A 22,149-nucleotide genomic window follows, 5' to 3' on the forward strand; every position below is an offset into this window, starting at 1 on the left:
GAAGAGAGACTGAAGAATAAACGGGATTGAAACACACTCTGCCTGGTCTCCATTCTTCCAGTCTGTCCTCACTCTCTCTCTTGCTGAACCCCGACCCGTGGACCGGAGTGGCAGCTTGGACCGGGATACAGTGGCCCCCAAACGCAGGGCAGCCCGGGCCTCAACATTTTGCTCAGGCCTCGACATTTTTTGGCACCCAAACGTGGGGCTAGTGCGGTTCTCAACATTTTTTGGCACTCAACGAGAGGCAGCGAGAACGAGAGATCCAGTGAGGGACGTTATTGGAAGAAGGATCTGTTGGTTGCCGCAGGAATCTGCCATGTCAAGAAAGGTACGGAAATGAGACAAAAAATTAGTCAACCTGAATCCAACTCTCTGTTTTGGTTTGCTTCGAGAAACGTAGTGAAAATGGGACAAGAAATTAGTCAGCCTGAATTCAACTCTCTGTTTTGGTTTTGTTTGCTGCTCACATGTGTTAATTTTCTGCTTTTGTTCTTGAATGCTGTCTTTTTTGTTAAAAATAAAAGGAAGTGTAAGTTAGAATCCAAAATCAAAAATCAAGGGGCTGCTTGGAGACATCACACAGGGTTTAATTTTCTTTTCTTTTTTTTTTTTTTTTTTGGTTTTTCGAGACAGGGTTTTTCTGTGTAGCTCTGGCTGTCCTGGACCTCACTCTGTAGACCAGGCTAGCCTCGAACTCAGAAATCCACCTGCCTCTGCCTCCCGAGTGCTGGGATTAAAGGCGTGTGCCACCGCCGCCCGGCAGGGTTTAATTTTCAAATGATTAAGGAATTAAAAAATGCAGTATCACAATACGGTGCCACTGCTCCCTTTACTCTTGCAATTTTAGAGTCTGCCACAGAGGAGTGGCTGACTCCTAGTGATTGGAATACGTTAGTGAGAGCAGTTCTTAGTGGTGGAGACTATCTTATTTGGAAATCAGAGTATCATGAGAATTGTAAAGAGACAGCTAATAGAAACATTCAGGCAGGCAATGGTTGGTCCTTTGATGCCTTAGTAGGAGAAGGGCAATTTGCTTCTAGTGATAACCAGATGCAATATGACCCATGTTTATATGCTCAAATTCAAAATGCAGCCATGAAAGCTTGGCGTAAACTTCCAGTAAAGGGAGACCCTGGTGCATCTTTAACAACAGTCAGGCAAGGGCCTGATGAACGATTTTCTGACTTTGTTCATCGATTAATGACAACAGCAGGGAGGATTTTTGGTAATGCAGAGGCAGGTGTAGATTATGTGAAACAACTTGCATATGAAAATGCTAATCTTGCCTGCCAAGTGGCCATTAGGCCTTATAGGAAAAAGACAGACCTTACGGGGTATATCAGACTCTGTTCTGACATAGGTCCTTCTTATCAACAGGGCTTAGCTATGGTGGCTGCTATGCAAGGACAATCAGTAAGAGATATTTTGGCAAGTAAAGACAGAAAGGCATGTTTTAAATATGGTAAGCCTGGATACTTTGCAAGAGATTGCAAAGTAGAAAATGAGTTAAGCCAGAGACAGCCCGGAAAACAGCCTGGGCTCTGCCCACGTTGCAAACGTGGAAGACATTGGGCTAGTGATTGTAGGTCTAAACAAGATGCACAAGGTAACAAACACCCTTTCCCATAATCAGGGAAACGAGAACAGGGGCCAGCTCCAGGCCCCCAACTGACGCAAGCCAAAACAGGCTTATGGAGCAGTCAGTGTCCTACCAGCAAACACCAATCCCTTTCTGAACTCAGTCGAGCAACACCAGGAAGCACAGGACTGGACCTCAGTTCTGTCACCCACACAGTATTAACCCCAGAAATGGGACCTCAGACCTTACCCACTGGAGTGTTTGGACCACTCTATCCAAATGTGTTTGGCCTGATAGTGGGAAGAAGCAGTGCTACTATGCAGGGACTACAAATTTTTCCTGGAGTTATAGATAATGATTATCAGGGTGAGATTAAGGTAATGGCGCAGGCAATTCAGAACATAGTCACCATTCCTACAGGAAAGAGGATAGCTCAACTATTGTTACTTCCATTGTACCCTACTAATCACAAATATAAGAATCCTAAAAGAGGGGATCAAGGTTTTGGTTCCTCTGATGCATACTGGGTACAGCCTATAGTTAAACAAAAACCTATGATGACAATTTGGCTAGATGGAAAGGAATTCCAAGGCTTGGTTGACACAGGAGCTGATGTGACTATCCTAAAACAAAGTGATTGGCCTGCTACCTGGCCTCTTACCCCAACCTTAACCAATTTAAGGGGTATTGGCCAAAGTCAAAACCCACTACAAAGCTCTAAGGTGCTGACATGGAAAGATAAAGAAGGAAATACAGGAAATATACAACCCTATGTCATCTCAGGCCTTCCCATTAATCTCTGGGGCAGAGATCTGTTATCCCAGTTGGGATTGATTATGTGCAGCCCTAATGAAGTAATCATGGCTCAAATGGTAAACTCTGAGCTTTCCCCAGACAAAGGATTAGGAAAAGGTGAAGATGGAATTATTCATCCTACTGAAGTTTATGGTAACAACGAAAGAAAAGGCTTGGGGTATTTTTGATGGGGGCTACTGATTCAGCTGCACCCCTAGGACATTGTGCGGATCCCATCACCTGGAAAGGGGACTCGCCTGTCTGGGTGGATCAGTGGTCCCTAACCACCGAAAAATTACAAGCTGCCCAGTTGCTAGTGCAGGAGCAATTACAGGCAGGACATTTAGAAGAGAGTAACTCTCCCTGGAACACCCCAATATTTGTCATTAGGAAAAAGTCAGGAAAGTGGAGATTGTTGCAAGACTTGAGGGCTGTTAACGCAACCATGATTAAAATGGGAGCCTTACAACCTGGGCTGCCCACACCGGTGGCCATACCTTTAGGTTATTATAAAATAGTTATAGATTTAAAAGACTGTTTTTTTTACTATCCCCTTGCATCCTAATGATAGAAAACGTTTTGCTTTCAGTGTTCCCTCTATAAACTTTAGGGAACCTATGAAAAGATATCAATGGAAGGTCTTGCCTCAGGGTATGGCTAATAGTCCTACCTTGTGCCAAAAGTTTGTGGCTTCTGCCATAGAGGGTGTTAGAACTATGTGGAAGCAAATCTACATGATTCATTTCATGGATGATATTTTTTATAGCTGGAAAAGATGGAAAACAGGTACTCCAGTGCTTTGATGATCTTAGAACAGCTTTACAGACTGCAGGGTAACAAATAGCACCAGAAAAGGTGCAATTACAAGACCCATATACCTATTTAGGATTTCAGATTAATGGTCCACGTATTATTAATAGTAAAGCCACACTGAGGACTGATTCCCTTAAGACACTTAATGATTTTCAAAAACTATTGGGAGATATTAATTGGCTACAACCATATTTGAAACTTACAACAGGAGAACTGAAGCCTCTGATATTCTCAAGGGAGATCCTGACCCTAAGTCTGACAGGACTCTAACAGAGGAGGGTAGAAAAGCCTTACAGAAGGTAGAGAATGCTATTTCATCTCAATTTGTAACTCATATTAATTATTCTAAGCCTTTATATTTTCTTATTTTTAACACTAAATTAACTCCTACTGCAGTTTTTTGGTAAACTGCACCCATATTATGGGTTCATCTTCCCCCATCCCCCAAGAAAGTTCTTAATCCATACTATGCAGCTGTAGCAGATATGATTATGTTAGGCAGAGATAACAGTCAAAAACATTTTGGAAAAGATCCTGATATCATAGTACAACCTAGCAGTGGTGGCGCACGCCTTTAATCCCATCACTTGGGAGGCAGAGGCAGGAGGATTTCTGAGTTCGAGGCCAGCCTGGTCTACAGAGTGAGTTCCAGGACGGCCAAGGCTATACAGAGAAACCCTGTCTCAAAAAAAAAAAAAAAAAAAAAACAAAAACAAACAAACAAAAAAAAACCATAGTACAACCCTATACAAGGCATCAGGCTGATTGGCTTATGCAGAATGGTGGTGGTGGCTATGATGAGACGCTCAGATCTCGAACTACAACTCCCAGTATGCCCCGAGGACCAGCGAGTCAAGTCTCGCGTGACTTGGGGCGGTCTTGGGCTAGTTTGCGGTTCGGCTGCCTGCCGGCCACAGTCCTCCGTCGGGGAGCGTTCATCGCGCTCTCACGATGGCTCGGCTCTGCTTGGCCCAGCAGCCTCTTGGGCCATCTGGAGCCTCGGAGCCTCTTTAGTGCGGAAGTTCGGGCCGCAGGCGGCGGGCAGGCAGGTGACCGACCGCGTCCTGGCGATGCTGGGGGCAGCCTGAGTTCTGGGGCGCCGCGGCCTGGGGGCCGGGTGGGGGCCTTGTTTCACCCTAGCGGGGCTCGAGGGACCTCAGAAGGATTTCCCAGTGAGCCTCAGAGCAGCCGCTCGCAGGGAACCTGCCGGCTTAGCCTTGAGGGGTGGGACCATGGGAAGGTCGGGACAAGCTTTTCACATCCCAGAAGCTTTGGTTTGTACCTCCCGAAGGAGAGTTGTGGGCTTGGGGTCGCTAAAAGGGGGAAGGGCGTGTGTCTGGCTTGCGGATGTCCTCTGGGCCGCAGTAAGTGGCCCCTGTGAACTTGAACAAAAATTCGGACCAATACCTGCTGTGCAGTGCAGTACAGCGCAAGGGTTTTAAAGACAAGGGTTGTGCAAGATGCGATTCCTTTTAGTCCGCGTTAGTGACACTGAGTTGGTCTTCTGTGTTGGCATAGCTAATTTCTGTCAAGGGGAAATGCTGCTATGTAATACGGCAGGTGAAGCTCTAATGGGAATGGTCGAATGTTCAGGGCATCCTTCGGTGGACTTAGGGGCGTTGTACCAACCTGGTTGTTTATTGTTACTTAGAACCTCTGGATGGACCCTTCTTCTTCTTCAGAAGCTTTGCTAATTTGCAGAAGCTGGGCAATGCTTCTCATTAACACCTGTCTGTCAGCATAGTCCAGCGTCATTTCACTGTGGTAAGGTGTCTGTCTTCACTGTTGTTTGTCTTTATCCTCTCAGTTGTTAAGGTGAGCTGGCCAGTGGATACTGGCGAATTGGTGAACTTTACCCTTTTGGGGGTGTGTTTGTCACTCATTGGTTCTAGTGTGTTTATGTTTCTACATTACGAACAAGCCATAAATGAACAAGCCATAAATCTTTGCGTGTCTGTCAAAAGAACAGCACTGGAGTGACCCTCTGCTGTTCAGCATAAGAAAATGCCCTTTGTTGTTTTTATTAGGTGGCAGGGACTCAGCTCCGAATTCTGTATAGAAAAAAACACCTGGATCCCAGTCTCTCAATGGCTTCAAGACAACCAGAAATGCCTGGTAAACCTAAGTTCTTATTGGTTAAGTCTGTTTGGCCTTCAGAGAAATACGTATTCAGAGAAAAACGTATTTCTCTGAATCATGTAGTACTGGTTCCTTGCGATTGTCTTTGTTTAGTATTAACTATGTCATTACCCTCTCAGACATGGTATGAACCCAGACCTTAACTTAGTGCCTCTTCCCTTGAGTGTGACAAAGGATAAGAATTAACAGTGTGTCTGTAGGGCATGTCAGTGAGATTACATTTCCCTGTTTTGAGGCAGGTAAGGATAGGATGGAGGTCTGGGCAAAGGGTACAAATCACTGTTAAATCGTAGTTGTAAAAACCTTTGCATCGACGACAGTTTGCATCGACATTTAGCGTTGCACAGTGATGTTTGAGCTGCTGAGATCCTTGCTCCTCTTTGGATTGTTACCAGAAAGGTCAATCTGATCTTGGAATCTCAGAAGAATGTTGCAGGTCTGTTGTGAAGAGTAAACACTGTTGTTAGTTTTTCCTGAGATAGGGTTTCTCTGTGTGGTTCTGGCTGTCCTGAAACTCTGTATTTAGACCAGGCTGGCCTTGAACTCACAGAGATCTTCCTGCCTCTACCTTCCAAGTGCTGCCTTTAAAGGCAGGAGCCACCACACCCAGCTTAAACAGTTTTTGTTTTGTTTTTCAAGACAGAGTTCCTCTGTATAGCCCTGGCTGTCCTGGAACTCACTTTGTAGACCAGGCTGGCCTACAAACGAAGAAATCCGCCTGCCTCTGCCTCCCAAGTGCTGGGATTAAAGGCGTGTGCCACCACTGCCCAGCCTAAGCAGTTTTTGTAAATGAAGTTCAAAGTTGCTCCTAAATCTGCATTTACTGCTCAAAAAAGTGTTTGTTTTGAGACAGGATCTCACTTTGTAGACTTGGCTGTCCTGGAACTCACAGAGATCTTCCTGCCTCTGCCTCCTAAGTGCTGGGATCAAATGCACGTACACCATACCTGGCTCAAAACAGTTTTTGATCTCTTTGTAGGAACACATTTCCTAGTAGGTATCAGCTGACTTTATTACTGTTGATTCTATGAAGCCATTGAGCAAGGTGTTAAACATGGTTTGAAATTGCTCCCCAGTTAGGTTAATGGAAGCGTCCTTCATGTGCCCCAATACCGTTTGTCTATACCATCATCTGTGTCTTCCACTCATACTGGACTCTCAAAGTCCTTGTCACCATTCAGAGCTATGGCGTTGCTCTCCTGAGGCGAAGGCTCTGTAGCGTGGAGGCATGGACTGGTAGGCACAAGGTGTGAGCCCTGGCTTTGGTGTCTCCTGCACATTTGCTGGCCCTGTGGCAGTGCTTATGTTCTCTACCACGGTTTTCTGAGCTGGGAAGTGGGGAAATAGTTTTACTTAGTGAGAACTGGATACAAGGAGGGCTCTCAGTGCCAGGTCATCTTCGTTTGCATGTTTGCAATGTACATACTGTAAATTCACCCAAAGTGGGTGATTTCATGGTTGGTGTGTTCATAAGATTATGCATTCATCAAATTAATCTACTTACAAAGCATTTCCATGCCCCTAGAAATACTTTGTACTCATTAGGAGATACACCTCATTGCCCTCCCTCTGGCCCTTGGCAGTAACAATAACTTCTTGGGCTTGTTAGTTATTAATATTGGTGATAATCACATGGTAGCTCTGCATCCCCTTGCTGTGAAACTTTGCAGGGTTTGGGAATTGCTGCCAGGCAGGTTGATACCTTGAAGAGTACTGTTATGTAACAGGAAAGTATCACCTTGAAGGCAGGTTCTGGATCAGCAACCAGACAAATGAACCCTGCTCTCTGCTCTGGCACAGCTGAGAGTACACTTGAAGCATGGTGCCTTTGTCACAGCTGGACATTCCCGCAGTCAGTTGTCATGGACAAGAATGGCAGGTGCAAGCTGAGAGTGTTGATGAGAGTGGCTGTCAGTAATGTCTGTGATGGAAGTGTTTAAATCATCACAATGCTAGAAACTAGAGGTGGTGCCAGACCACAGACTATGAATTGTTTCTTGTAGTTCTCTTTGGAGGAAGACTCAGAAGGCACAGGGCTTGGCATAAACTTGGTCAAGCCTCAGCTAGCCATTTTCTTTATGAACTGAGGCAAATCCTTCACCACTAGGGTTTAGTTTCCTCATCAAATGAGACAATGACAAGCTACAGAGTGAGGGAAGAAAACACAGAACGATACCTTCAGTCACTTTCTGTCCCTAGTCTTGTATGACTGAGAGTTTAGCATGCAAGTTTTAAAATGAGATAGGGCCAGGTGGTAGTGGCACACGCCTTTAATCCCAGCACTTGGGAGGCAGAGGCAGGCGGATTTCTGAGTTCTAGGCCAGCCTGGTCTACAGAGTGAGTTCCAGGACAGCCAGGACTACACAGAGAAACCCTGTCTCGAAAAACAAAAAACAAAAAACAAAAAAACCCCAAAAAACCAAACAAACAAAAAAAAAAACTTAAAATGAGATAGGTTTTATTTTTGACTGGAAATTGTGCTTTGAAGTTGGGACTTCACATAGGTAAATTTAACTTGAGGTTAAGGTTCTTTATTCTCGAAAAATTGATTAAGCCCTGGTGTGGTGGCATGTGCCTGTAGTCCTAGCACTTGGGTAGAGCTGAGGCAGGAAGACTGACAGAACTTGAGGCCAGCTGTGCACGCTATATAGTGAGTACCAACCAGCCTGGCCTACATAGCAAGACCCTATCTAACAGGATGGAGTTGCTGAGCTGGTATTGTAGAGTGTTGTGGACAAAGAAGGCACAACACTGTACAATGTCATTAGTGCTATTATTATTCCTTTGAATGGATTAGTTGTCCCCTAGGTTTCACAGCTTTCCTATCTACAGATTAACTTAAAGCCACTAGTATGTTCAGTTGATATCCCATATTGACAGGTGTCTCTGTTCTTAGCTCTTGCTCCTAGTGGGCCTCTAGGCAAGATGTCCCTGCCCATCGGGATGTGCCGCCGGGCATTCAGCTATGATGATGCCCTAGAGGACCCTGCGCCCATGACTCCTCCTCCATCTGACATGGGCAGCATCCCCTGGAAGCCAGTCATTCCAGAGCGCAAGTATCAGCATCTTGACAAGGTACCTTACCCTGCTGGCAGCAGCTGGCAAACTCGCCCCGTTTCTCCTCCTCCAGAAGCTTTGGTGGTTCTCAGTCCCTACAAAATCAGGCAGCAGTTGTTCCCTTTGTTCATCTTCTGTACCTTTTTCAAATCTAAAACGTGAGCAGTAGTGTTGTCTACATGAGATGCTTCTGGACTCTGTTTCTCCAACTAAAGAGCCAGACTCCAGAGCCTCCACACCTGAGTTCTGATGAATCCTGCTTGCCTCTCTGTAGCTTCTCTGCTACCCAGCCATAGAATTATTAGAATATTTGCATAGACACAGTGAGGGAGTGGTGTTGGGGGCCGACTTTTAGCAGAAAGCAGCTATCAGCTTTGCAGCCATCTTGAGCCATATACCCTGACATGAGACTTGGATTACAATAGCCTACAACAGCTGAGCACACTCCGATAATCTTGGTTTAGATACCTTGGGTGTGTGAGATTAAAGGTGTGTGACTTAAAAGTGACCTAGAGATCATATTTAGAGACAAGACCTAAGGGCATGATTATAGGTGTGACCAAAAGGCATGGCTTAGAAGTGAGACATATAAAAGGCAGAGGCAGACAGAGATCAGAGAATCAGACACAGGAGACAGAGGAGACAGAAGCAGACACTTCAGAAAGTACAACTTGGAGTACAACTTGGAGTAGGAGTTAGGCATTAGGTAGCAGGCACTTGGAAGAAGTAACTTGGAGAAAGAACTTGGAGGCACTAGGGACTAGGAAGTAGGGACTAGGAACTCAAGACTTGGGACTTGGACTAGGAAGAGAGACTGAAGAATAAACAGGATTGAAACACACTCTGTCTGGTCTCCATTCTTCCAGTTCAGCCTCACTCTCTTGCTGAACCCTGACCCTCGGACCGGAGCGACAGCTTGGACCGGGATACAGTGGCCCCCAAACTCGGGGCAGCCCGGGCCTCAACATTTTGCTAGGGCCGTGACATTTTTGGCGCCTGAACAGGGACCTGAACTTAGACCTCAACATTTTTTGGCCTCCCGAATGTGGGGCTAGTGCGGTTCTCAACAGAGTGGGGGAAAAGGATGGAAGTCTAAAAATGAAATGAACTTATGTCGTATGCATACCCTCTGCTCACAGCCTGACTACTTTTATATGGTCAGAGTTCTATGCACTAAATGAAGTTTTACACGAGGATGTTTTCCTTTCTCTTGTATCATGGCAGTGTGCAAAAGTTTCAGATTTTAGGGCACTTGGGAGTTTCAGTTTTTGAGTAGTGATTCTCAACCTATATTGTATTGCAATATTAAGCTGAAGGTCTGGCATAGAGTTCAAAAAACCTTTAAGAGGTTTGTTTTGTGATTGGCTTTAGCACAGGTCTCTTGAAGGCCTGCTGTCTTGTTGCTTGTGCATATATGCTTTTTCCCTTTGCTGGCAGGGAGCCTGGCACCTTTCCTCAGGTGCAGCACCATCTGCACTCAGGGCTGGTGCCTGCAGCTCAGTGTATGTGCTGTGCTGCAGAAGCCTGTGCTGCTTACCTGATACCCATCTCCCAGAACACAGGGAAGGTCATCCTGGTGTCTGAGTAAGCAGGACGCTCACATAAAGCCATTTTACCTGCAGACTCTGCTGGGGGCCTGAGAGGAAGCATGTTGTGAGGGTCTTTGTAAGCAGGCCTGGGATGGTTCCCAAGGGTTTGTGACTTTCCTCACAGTTTTACCAGAGCACAGTGCCTCAGTCTGCGTGGATGTTGAGGGAGTACTTAAGTAGGGGACTTAGAGGCTAGGCTGGTGTGGGGAGGAGCAGAGCTGAGTGCTTTCTGAGCTCTCCTTTCTGGTGATTGATTTCTGTTTCCCTCCTTCAGTGCTATGTGGAGAACTCCTTATGTTAGTTGTCTGCTGTAATCCAACCCAGACAGCTGTTGGAGAGAAAATGTCCTGTTTAAGACAGTGGGGAGACTGTTAAGAACTGGCTGCCAGCATAAGGAAGGTCTTGAGTCTGAGGCCAGCCTGAGTTTTATCCAAAGGCCCCTTGCCTAAAGAAACAAGACCCTGCCGGTACTGGTGGCGCAGGCCAGTAGGATTTGCTGAAGGAGGCAGAGGCAGGAGGGTTATTAATAGATGGGTATGAATTGTAAGAAGTAGCATCAGTGGGTGTGGCCCGAGACTGGAATCTCAGGGGACCCAGGAGGATTCTGAGTTTGAGACCAGCCTTTTCCAAACAAAAAGAAAAGAGCTTGCCTAGGTTACACAGCTAGTAAATTGGAGGTGTCCATTTAAAGCAGAGCCTTCCCTGGGCTTCTAGTGTCTCTGCTGTAAGAATCGGGTGTTACTGCTGAAATGTTTGTGTGTGCATGTGTGTTTAATCAATGTGTTGGATGTAAGTGGTAAAATACTATTCTAGGCATACTTGGCATTTGAGTGGAGTTTATAATAGAGAAATTGATGACACCAGATTAGCATAACATGATAAATATGCCTTAGAGAATTCTAACCCAAAATGTCACATAAAACAAATCTCAGATTTCCTGAGACATTTTACTTTTACAAATTCATCTATTTAAGCTTTTTCAGACAGGGTCTCACCCTGTAGGCTAACCTGAAACTCACTATGTAGCCCAGGATGTCCTTGAACCTACAGCAATCCTCTAATTGAACTTCTCAAGTGCTGGCATTGGGATTATAGATGTGAACCACCATGCCTAGCTCAACTGTAATACATAAAATGTGGACACACACTGAGAACTGACCAGGCCACCCCCATCTATTCTGATACCCATAGAAATTCTAACACATACCCCATATTGCTAGAGAAACAAAGCCCAAACCTAGTTAATTCTTAATGGGTGCCCAAAGGCCTTTCCCCTAAGTGGTTTTAGATTCTGTCAAGTTAATACTAACCATCACACTTGGGAGGTTTGTTAGAACCATTTTTACTTTAAAAATACTACTATTGCCGGACGGTGGTGGCGCATGCCTTTAATCCCAGCACTTGGGAGGCAGAGGCAGGCGGATTTCAAGTTCGAGGCCAACCTGGTCTACAGAGTGAGTTCCAGGACAGCCAGGGCTACACAGAGAAACCCTGTCTCAAAAAACAAAAACAAACAAACAAATTTTAGGTTGGCCTCAAATTTATGGTAGTCTTCAGCCTCTATAGTACTGGGCCTGAGGATGGGCACCACCATTCTCTGTTTCTGTACTCTTAGAGATGGGGCCCTTTTGTCTCATCTCTGACAGCCCAGACCTACCAAGCAGCCTGAAGTGTCTTTGGCCAACACTTGGGACTGATGAGGGCTAGAGTCTGAGGGAAGGTCTGTTCAGTTGAATAAGGCTTGGTTGTGGGAAGTGTCTGTTCATTTTTGTTTTTGCCCTGATTGTCCTTTCTTCTTTCTATCCCAAATTAATGTTTCCTCGGTTTTGGAGACAAGGTTTTGGTAGGTATTTCAATCTTGCCTTGAACTCACTATGTAGCTCAGGCTAGACTTGAACCCACACCAATACCCCTGCCTCAGCCTCTCTAGCACTGGGATTATATATGTGCCATCCAATGGTGTTTCATGGGCAGACAGAAGCTGAAAGTTAAGCCTCAGGGCTCCAAACTTTCTTTCTTCCTTGTGGTTCCAGGTTCTTCCCATAAAGTTCAGTCTTGTCACTTTGGAGAGTAGAGGTGACCATTGTTCTCTTCAAATATTTCTTCACTTAGCAGGTTATATATTCTTGTAACTTTCTCCAAAGATATAAGTTTAGCTGTGTGGCTCCCCTGCCCTGCTCATGTGCTTCCTTACCTCTCTTGAACAGACAGAGGAAGGAGCGGCCAGTGTCTCTTCCCTTGCTGTGACTCCATCAACAGCCACTGACAGTTCAGACAAGGCCCCTGTGGTGAAGGCTAAAGCTACCCATGTCATCATGAATTCCCTGATCACAAGTAAGCGCCCTTCAGTCTTGGCAGAGTAAAGTGGTGAGGAAGAAGTGGGGCCTCACCTGGGAGTGGCTGCTGAACCCCTCAGCTCCACCTCATGGAGAAGGAAGATTTGTTGACTATTAAGTATCTCATAGGTTTAGGTATATTCCTAAGCCAGTTGTTGCTTGATACAGTCTCATTTTCCAGTTGTGTCCAGTGTGTTTTTGGACAAGTTACTTAACAGTAGATACTGTACTCCACTTTTCTGAGGGGTCTGGCTGGCAGGTTGGTGGTGAGGTTGACTGGTTCATCGGTAGGACTTGGATCTACTGCTCTGGGTGTATTGCTAGAGAACACGGCACCCCAGAAGTCAGCCCTCTGCCCTCCCACTATTACATGCATATTTGTTTGGTTTTGGTTTGAGACAGGGTCTTGCTGTGTACCCCTTTTGACTTTAAACTCAAAACATTCCTCCTGTCTCAGCTTTTTTTTTTTTTTTTAATTATTTTTTAATGTAAAGTGCTCTGTCTTCATATATACACCTACATGTCAGAAGACAGCATCAGATCCTTTTATAGATGGGTCATAAACCACCATGTGGTTGCTGAGAATTGAACTCAGGACCTCTGGAAGAGTAGCCAGTGCTTTTAACCACTGAGCCATCTTGTCAGCAGTGTCTTAATGTTCTTTTTTTTTTTTTTTTTTTTTTTTTTTTTTGGTTTTTCGAGACAGGGTTTCTCTGTATAGCCCTGGCTGTCCTGGAACTCACTTTGTAGACCAGGCTGGCCTCGAACTCAGAAATCCTCCTGCCTCTGCCTCCCAAGTGCTGGGATTAAAGGCGTGCACCACCACCGCCCGGCATATCTTAATGTTCTTAAGTGCTGAGATTATAGTCTTGCACCACTGACCCAGCTACTTTAAAAACATTATATCTAGCACTTATAAATAATTTATATATATTTTTACAAATGGCGTTTTGCTAGTACTGACCAAGGCCTTGTACATATTGGCCCACCAGGAAGGCCAGGTATGGTGCTTCCATTTCTTTAGAATGTGTCATTATTTGTCCTAATAAGGCTTGATAAAAGACAGCCAGTTTTTCTTTTAAATTTTTTTTTCTTTTTTTCGTTTCTTTTTTTTTTTTTTTTTTTTTTGAGACAGGGTTTCTCTGTACACAGCCCTGGCTGTCCTGGAACTCACTCTGTAGACCAGGCTGGCCTCGAACTCAGGGATCCACCTGCCTCTGCCTCCCAAGTGCTGGGATTAAAGGCATGCGCCACCACCGCCCGGCTTAAATTTATTATTTTAAAAACAAATTGCATTTATGTATATAGTCTGTGTGCTTGAGAGTGTTTGGGGATAGGGAGGCAGGTGTAACTGTGTGAGTCTGAGGAGGCCAGATGCCATCACATAGTCCCCGTGAGCTGGACTTAGAGTTGTGAGCCATCCGGTGTCGGCAACAGGAGCTGAGTTTGGGGCCTCTGGAAGAGAGCAAGTGCCTCTACCCACTGAGCCATCTCTCCAGCTCCTCATTTGAGACTTCTGCCACAAGTCATTGAAGCTTCTTTCTTCTCGGGCCATTCTGGCAAGTGTGGGAAGTTACTTATTCAGTCTGTGGCTCTGTATGTCTGCAGTAATACCCACACCAGCACTGAGGTGCACAGAGCTTCTCCTTGGTTGGCTCTTCTGTCAGAGCTCTTTACTTTTCTCCAGGAGGGCATCAGTTTGTCTTGGACAGTTCTGGAAAGTTTACTTAAACAGCCACAGTCCAGACCCACTTTGATTTTCAGTATCTGACCCATTTGAAGCAGCAGCTCCTACTTGTATTTTGTAGCTTGACTCTTCTCATGTCATAAAACACAGCTGTTCTCCGGCTTCCGAGGGCACTGGGCATGAATGTGGTACACACAAAAAGGAAGTGGAATGTCTAAAACTAAAGTCCACCTGGGGGGACAGATAGTCCCCGGCTGCCATGCTCACATGTAGTGTGCAAAGTTTGTAGCTTAAGAAAAAAAATCATCTCTTGTTCATCCCATAGTGTGAGTGACTGGTGACATAATAAGCAAAGCTGAAAGGACATAGTTAGCCAGGACAGGAACAGTAATAGGCAGGTCATGTAAGAAACTGTAGTCTGTAGGCCTGGGCTAGGTCAAGGTAGGTTGTCATGCTCAGACTGGTTGGTAGCTTGGTGCCAGCTGGCAGGAATGCTTCCCTTTGGCAAAGTTTCTGTGTAGGTGGTAATTCTCTCAGGGAGCTTAGTGCTTTGGGAATTCTTACTATATTCATACATACTATATTCATACTATGTTCAGGTGCCTTTTGCTTGCTCTTGCTGAATGTCAAGTGTCAGAGTCTGAGTGAGAGCAGTTGAGGCATCCAACGTCCCTTTGGGGCGGTTTGCTTTTTGCTGTGCTGGGAGGGAAGGCTGGCTTCTGAGGGAGGCTTTGTGTCAGGGCATGTCTGGCGTACCCCTGACTCCAGTGCTCAGTGTGGCTTCTTGCTTCTAGGGAGAACAAGACACCTATACTGTCCTGGCTTGCTTGCTACTGGTGCGGGTTGAGCATGACTGTCCTCTCTTTTCAGAACAGACCCAGGAGAGCATCCAGCGTTTTGAACAACAGGCAGGACTGAGAGATGCTGGCTACACACCCCATAAGGGCCTTACCACTGAGGAGACCAAGTACCTTCGAGTGGCAGAAGCACTCCATGTAAGCAAGAATGGGCAGACAGACTGGGACTGCCCTGCTAAGGTGACACTCCTGGCCGAAGGCCTGAATGCCTTAGCTGCAGATATTTTGCTTGCTGGTGTGGAAAGTGAGGGCAATGGGCAGACAGACTGGGACTGCCCTGCTAAGGTGACACTCCTGGCCGAAGGCCTGAATGCCTTAGCTGCAGATATTTGCTTGCTGGTGTGGAAAGTGAGGGCATGCTTTGTTTATTATATATGACGTGTATGAGAACTCTGTGAATTGTAGACTATTTTATATGTATGCCAGAGTGATTGGCTACGAGGAAGGGAGAGGGGAATCACAGTTCCAGTTTATAGCTCTGCCGGGTAACATCATTGTCTGCTTGTTTATTTAGAGGTAAGATCTTTGTATATAAACTCAGGCTGGTATGGTGGCATATTCCTTTAATAGCAGTGTGTATGTGAGCATGATGGTTGTCAGGCTAGCCATGGCTACATAGTGAGAACTTGTTTCAAAAACAAAACTAAAATCCAGGCTAGCTTTAAACTGCGATCCTCCTGCCTCGGCTTTTCAAGTGCTGGGATTACAGGTGTGCACCAGCATGCCCAGAGAGTACTTAACTCTTTAAAACTTCAGTTCAGGAGCTGGGTGTGAATGCTCATCTTTAATCCCAGCTTTTGGGAGGGAGGCGAAGGCGGGTGAGGATCTCTGTGGGTTCGAGGCCAGCCCGGTCAGCTTAGTGAGTTCCAGCACTACATTGAGGGAACCTGTCTTGGGGTGGGGTTACCTTATTTTGGTGAGTTTAATGATGTTTCCTTTGTGCTACCAGATAATTGACCCCAGGTCCTCATGTGTGCCGGGCAGTGTTCTGTCCTTGAGCTGCAGCTCTAGCCCCTCACCCATTGTTGTAGTCTTACGGATTTGTTTTCTATGCCCGGTTTTCTGTCTCCAAGTATTTCTGTGTACTGCTTTTATACTTGGTACCTGCAAGGCTAAAAGAGGGCATCCAGTCTCCTAGAACTGGAGATGTAGATGATTGTGAGCTTCCATGTGGGTGCTGGGAACCCAGCTGAGGACTTCTGAAGAACAGCTAGTGCTCTTAACTGCCGAGTCAGCTCTCAAACCCCCAGCTCTAGTTTTTGAGATGTATCTTTCTGTGTAGTTAAGGCTGACCTCAAAGTCATGGTTCTCCTTCCTCAGCCTCAGGTGCTGGGGTTACTGATAAAGTCGCCTCACAAATCTGTGATAAAGTTTTAATGACTTTAACAGTTTTTTTTTAATACTTATTTCTTTTGTGTGTGTGTCTGTGTATTATTTCTTTTGTGTGTGTGTCCTCCTGCCCTGTAGATTGTGAGCCTGGCAGCATGTGCCTTTCCCCACTAACCAGTCTCCCCAGTGGTCATGGTTCTTTTAGAGAGGCTGCTGTCTACTAAGTGGTGCTCCGTGACTCACACATTCACATAAGCTTGACATGGATCCTGGGAGTAGATGTTATATTCTATTGTGTAAATAAAGATACTGCAAAGATAAGTCAGTCAATAAGGTACAGAAGCATGAGGACCCCTCCTTAGAAACCATGGATAAAGCCAGACATGGTGGTGCTGGCACCTCAGTGATAGGGAGGAAACACTAGGTGGATTCCTAGAGCTTGCTAGCCCACTAGCCTGGTCTGTCAGCTCCACATCCCAGTGAGAAATGATCTCAACAAAACAAAACAATGCAAAACAACCCCCAAAACAAAAAGTCATGGTGGTCTCAGACATGGGGATGCACACCTTTACTTCCAGCACTTGGAGGTAGAGGTAGGCAGGTCTCTTTGTGTGAGGCCCAGGACAGCCAGACTTTGCACAGTTGACACCCTGTCTCAGAAAACCAAAAGAGAAAGCTACCAAAAAGGTGGGTGGCAGGAGGTTGACCTTCATATGCACACCTTCCCCTCATAGTACATATACATACATACATACATACATACATACATACATACATGCATACATACATACATATATACATACAGGCAATCACTCAGGCACATAAAAAAATAAAAATAAATCTTTAACAAATAAAACCCAAGTAGCCATTACAAGTGCCTTTGGGAATAGGGAGAACATCAAAAACACAGTCAGTAGTATACAGTGTGTGTATGTGGGGGTAGGGGAAGATACAGGACACCATGGATGGTCTGTCTGCATTTTATGGTGAGTATTCTAGATGAATCTGCAGATTGTTTAAAAGCCACTCCTGAGAGAAACCATGTTGAGCTGATACCATTTAAACTTGACAAGATAGATGCTTCTGAAGGAAGGCAGGTACTCTGTTTTTGCCATTCATTTTGTAACTATTTATTTTTTTAAAGATTTGTTTTTTTAGAATTATTTTTATGTATATGAGTATACTGTAGCTGTCTTCAGACACACAGAAGAGGGCATCAGATCCCATTACAGATGGTTGTGAGCCACCGTGTGGTTGCTGGGAATTGAACTCAGGTCCTTTGGAAGAGCAGTCAGTGCTCTTAACCATTGAGCCATCTCTCCAGCCCTGTCATAGATAGTTAACTTACACAAATTGCTTTGTTGAAAGTCAGCTTAGGTCCAGCAAGGGCGTGTCCCTCATGGAGGATAGACGTACTGCTGTGGAGCTTCAGCTGAGACCTAAGCAGCAGCTCTGATTCTCCCTGCTAAGCAGCCAACCTGTCAGCAGTATTGCAATAATACTGTGGAGGTGGAGGCTGGTTATGGGAGAAAGGAGGGAGAGGGGTAGGTTTCTCAGAAGAAGCATTTCATTAAAGAGGACAGCAAGCTTAACCTGGCTGTGAAAGTCTGTGAAGGGCAGAGATTGTACTGAAAGACAGGAGCAGAATTGAAGGCCAGGCCTAAGGGCCACTTTGGTGGCTCTTTCCAGAGACGATTTGGTTTTGTTGGAAACCTAAGTTTTGGTGTACAGCTTGTAGCACAGGAATGTTGAGATGCTGTAGAGTACAGTTCTTTAGAAACATGGAATCCATATGCTGTGGAAGGATCCAAATCACTGCTGCCTCAAGTTAGGATGTGCATCATAGGGCTGATACCCAGAGTGATCTACTGTGTCCGATCTCACTTTGAAAAGTCTCTTCTTAACCATTGGGACAGAAACTAAAGCTGCAGAGTGGAGAGACAACAAAAGAAGAGAAGCACCCTGCATCAGCCCAATCCACCCCGAGCAGCACCCCTCACTCGTCCCCTAAGCAGAAGTCCAGGTCAGTCTCCCTGGGTCCTGTGAGCTGGAGTCTCTGGGGAAGCCAGTGCTGAGATGGTGTTGGGCTCCAGCCTGTGTGGGTTCTTGTTGCTTTGGTGTAAGACACTTGTAGTGACATGGGAATACAGGAATATGTATTTACTTCTCTGTTCCAGGGGCTGGTTTTCATCTGGCTCCTCCACAGCCTTACCTGCTCCTAATCCTCACACCATGGATCCTGGGAGTGGAAGTGATAGGAACTCAGCAGATAAATGGAGCCTCTTCGGACCACGACCCCTGCAGAAATCTGATTCTGGTAAGGTAGTAGCTTCAGAAAGACTATCGAGGCACCCAGGTACTATGTGGGCTGTGGCTATAATCTGTGGTTTTCTTTGGCAGGTTTTGCCATTCAGGCTTACAAAGGTGCCCCCAAACCCTCTCCTATGGAGGTGATGCGTGCCCAGGCCACACGAGTAGGTGAAGATCCAGCAACCTTCAAGCCGCCAAAGATGGATGTCCCAATGGTTGAAGGAAAGAAACAGCCACCTCGAACCCATAATCTTAAACCCCGTGACCTGAATGTGCTCACACCTACTGGCTTCTAGAATGCTTTCTGTCCAGGGTCTGTAACTTCCCTGGGCTCTGGGAGTGATGTGGTTAACTAAGGCCTGAGTGTGCAGATTGTCCTTGGGTGAGAGAAACCATTTTGCATTGCTTTCTGGTTGGTGGAAAATGTCAGTGGTGTAGAGTCGAGGACCTCACTATTGTTTTTTAATCATTTATCCTAGAGAAGGACTCTGATCCTTGCTTTCCTAGGTAAATTATGCTGGAATGCTTCCAATACTAAGGCCTCTTGATTCTTTTCCCTTGATCCCTGCAAGCCCTGACTAATCATGATAGAAGTTGCCCACCAATCCAATTTGCACAGTGGAGGCCTTCTGATGTGCATTGCTTGGACTTCTCTGAGAGTTGGGGACAGCTCATGGCTATACTTGGCAGGACCCTGGCTCTCTAAGCTGAACTACAATGCTCTTCTCTTACCCTGCCTTTCCCTGTGTAGCCCTGCCTGTCCTGGAAGTACAGGCTGGCCTTACGGAGATCCACCTGCCTGCCTCCTGAGTGCTGGGATTAAAGGTGTGCCCCACCACCACCCAGCTCAGGTTCTGTTTTTTGGTTAGTCCAGTGCACCACTGTTCTCTTGGCCCTGCAGTTGGAGGGCTGTGTATCTGCTGTGTCACAGGACAAACACTAGGTCTTGTATAGCCCCTTTCTTTCGCACTTTAACATGAAATTAATTTAACTTCTGATTCAGTATGCTGGTTTCATACTGGCAAATGGTTCCCACTCCAATTGCCGAAGCGCCACCCCTAGTTCCTGGATATTATGTTTTTTCAGTTGTGTGTATTTTGTTTTGAGACAGACAGTGTCTTACTTTGTAGCAATCAGATGGACAGAGATGTACCTGCCTCTGCCTGCCAGTGCTGGGACTGAAGGTGTGCACACCCACACCCAGCTTAACCTCTGATAACACTGAGGTAGCCTCATTTGTTCTCTAACGCTTCTTACCGAGGAAAGGTCTGTCTCGTCTCATTGTTCACAGGTCTGTTGGTCTTGAACACTCACATGACTGCTCAATCATTTTAGATAGTAGTCTGTTTACATAATGAGCTAATCTCATAGAGAAGCCCTGGAGTCTAGGATTGTTGTAAAAATTAATTTATTTGTGTCATCTTGTATTGACAAATAAAAATCTTTACTACTTTTTCAAGCCCAGGTCTTTCTTGTCTATTCTGCCTACCCTGTAGTGGAGCCTGAGCAGTGTAAACTTTTTATATTCTATCTTATTAACATCAAATGTTTTAACAGTCTTTTGTTTCTTTGCCTGCTTTTTTAATAAACTGGCCACAGAGTCATATTCATAGGCAATATAAAAAAAGTCTAGTATAGAATGTAGTCTATTCAGAAAAAAACTTTTTTTTCCCCCAGAAACAGGCCGTCAGTACCTTGACCAATGTAACACTGATGGATGGATTGTTCAGGAGAAGGGTTGTTTCACATCTTGTATGGAAATGTCGGACATATAGTGCATATCATTACCTGTTTCAAAAGCATAGATAAATAATTTAATAAAAAATATATACACCTTGTATATTTAAGCCAAATTTGAATAGACTAGGATAAAGATTATATATATATATATATAAAGATATATACTGAAGAGTTATAAAGTTATTACAACCTACAGATAAGATAAATAAGATAGGTTTGGTCTTATGATATTCCTAACTACTGTTGATACTTCAGGGCTTCCAAGGAGCTGCGACAGTCAGGAGGTATTCTTGGTGCTCAGTGCTTAGAGATCTGGCTGCCTCTGTGCTCTGAGGCAGGTTCTGTGTCAGGGTTCAAGTCTGCAGCGTAGAAGAGCAGCAGCTTCAACAAATGCACTTTGTCTTGGAGCTGGGGGACTAAAGGTTCTCCCAGTATATGGACCAGGCGGCTGCGGAAGGCCTCAATCTGCTTCTCCACATCAAGCGCCGTAATGTCATCTCCTTGTTGGGGCTTGGGCTTAATTCTTTTGATGATCAAGTCTTTCCGATCAATCACTGAGCTCCGCAGGTGCTCTGCAAGAGGGAAGGAATTTTTTTTTTTTTAAATTCAATTTTATAAGTAAGGCCTGGTGCCTGGCTACTAGAAGACACAACAGAAAGGCCATGCGTGTTACTATGAGAGCCCCATTTCCAAAAGGTCTCTGGTCTTGCCTCAAGAAAAAACTAGTTTGCTGGGCATGGAGGTGAATGCTTTTAATCCTGGCACTTGTGAGACAGGCAGGTAGGTTTCTGAAATTTAAGCCCAGCCTGGTGTACATCAAGAGTTCTAGGACAGCCAGAAGTAAATAGACCCTGCCTCAGTAAAAAGGAAAAAAAAAAAAACTTGTTAAAAGGTATACATTTATTTTTAAAACATATGTGTGCCTGTGTCTGTGCCGTATGTGTGAGTGGCCACAGCTGAAGGAGGACATTATCAACCGGAATAGCAGCGGTGAGCTGCCTCAGGTGGGCTCTCGGAACTGACCTGCAGTTCTCTGGAAGGAGTAAGTGGTCTTACTTGCTGAGCAATCTCTCCAAGAAACTGTATTTTTTCCATTGGACTTAAACAGTAGCTCTATACTATAAAACTTTTATAACAACTTGGGGAAAAGCTCACGTGAATTAAACTTTTTTTTTACTACTTAGTATTGTGTGCGCCTTTCATTCAGGGTGCTAAAAATGCACACACTGTACAAGTGTACTCTGGCCGACCGCAGCCCCTCTGACATCTAATTAGAAGTTAGGTGGGAAAGTGCTTGTTGAGCACAAGGAGCTGGGGCTTACTTCCTACCACAACTCCAACCTCTGGGGTTTTAGTTATAAGAGTTTCAAACAGAGAAGACCCCATGGTTTGCTGCAGCCAGGCAGAATGAAACTAAAGTGAAGGAATATTTACTAATATTTATTACTTTTCTTTATACAAAAATTCTTCTTGTAGGGGAAAAGTGAACCTAGAAGCCTATGTGTAGCTCACCCTGTAATCTTGGATTTAAGAGGCCAAGGCAGGAGCATAGCCTTGAGTGTATAAGCAGCCTGAGCGAGAGAGAGGAGAGCGAGTGTGCCTGGATGATGGACAGAATAGACCTGTCCCTCCCCAAGTTGCTACTGGTCATGGACTTTATCAACAACAGAGAAATGGAGCTGTCAGTCTGGATGTGTGGGCACTTCTGTGAGACTGGAGCAGGGACATAAGCTCTGGCATGTGAGGCAGTGTCCAAAGTCCAATGTGTTCAGGGGAAATGCCCCATTTCTCCTTTGTAAGGTTCCCGTTTTATGTCAATCTTGGTAGTGTATGCCTGTAAACCTAGCACCTAGGAACTCAAGGCAGGAGAATCTGTGTTCAGGTCAGCCTGGACTACTTAGTAAATTCCAGATAA

General features: G+C 45.3%; 2 protein-coding genes across 8 annotated transcripts in view; one reads left to right on the forward strand and one right to left on the reverse strand.

Annotated features, from left to right (window-relative positions):
* The first annotated feature begins 4,060 nt into the window (after positions 1-4,060).
* Positions 4,061-19,953, forward strand: Kiaa1191 (KIAA1191 ortholog). Of its 5 annotated transcripts, none has more exons than XM_034509839.2 (9): positions 4,061-4,239; positions 4,842-4,954; positions 5,218-5,305; positions 8,226-8,404; positions 12,183-12,309; positions 14,869-14,993; positions 18,101-18,207; positions 18,362-18,501; positions 18,585-19,953. In XM_034509839.2, exons 3-9 carry the CDS (start codon positions 5,278-5,280, stop codon positions 18,788-18,790), a joined length of 912 nt encoding a protein of 303 aa, XP_034365730.1. In that variant the 5' UTR covers positions 4,061-4,239; positions 4,842-4,954; positions 5,218-5,277; the 3' UTR covers positions 18,791-19,953. The 5 variants fall into 5 exon arrangements, with proteins under 5 accessions (XP_034365730.1, XP_076795120.1, XP_076795119.1 ...); XM_076939004.1 differs by having other exon boundaries at positions 4,091-4,235; XM_034509838.2 differs by lacking the exon at positions 4,842-4,954 and having other exon boundaries at positions 4,109-4,239.
* The window catches only part of Simc1 (SUMO interacting motifs containing 1), a 46,504-nt gene continuing 43,032 nt past the window's right edge, over positions 18,678-22,149 (reverse strand). For all 3 annotated transcript variants that reach the window (XM_034509837.2, XM_076939001.1, XM_076939003.1), the window contains one exon: positions 18,678-20,806. In XM_034509837.2, the coding sequence (XP_034365728.1) occupies positions 20,532-20,806 (275 nt within the window). In that variant the 3' untranslated portion in view covers positions 18,678-20,531. The remainder of the gene's footprint in view (positions 20,807-22,149) is intronic.

Source organism: Arvicanthis niloticus, chromosome 8 (assembly GCF_011762505.2).
Source record: "Arvicanthis niloticus isolate mArvNil1 chromosome 8, mArvNil1.pat.X, whole genome shotgun sequence".
NCBI lineage: Eukaryota > Metazoa > Chordata > Mammalia > Rodentia > Muridae > Arvicanthis > Arvicanthis niloticus.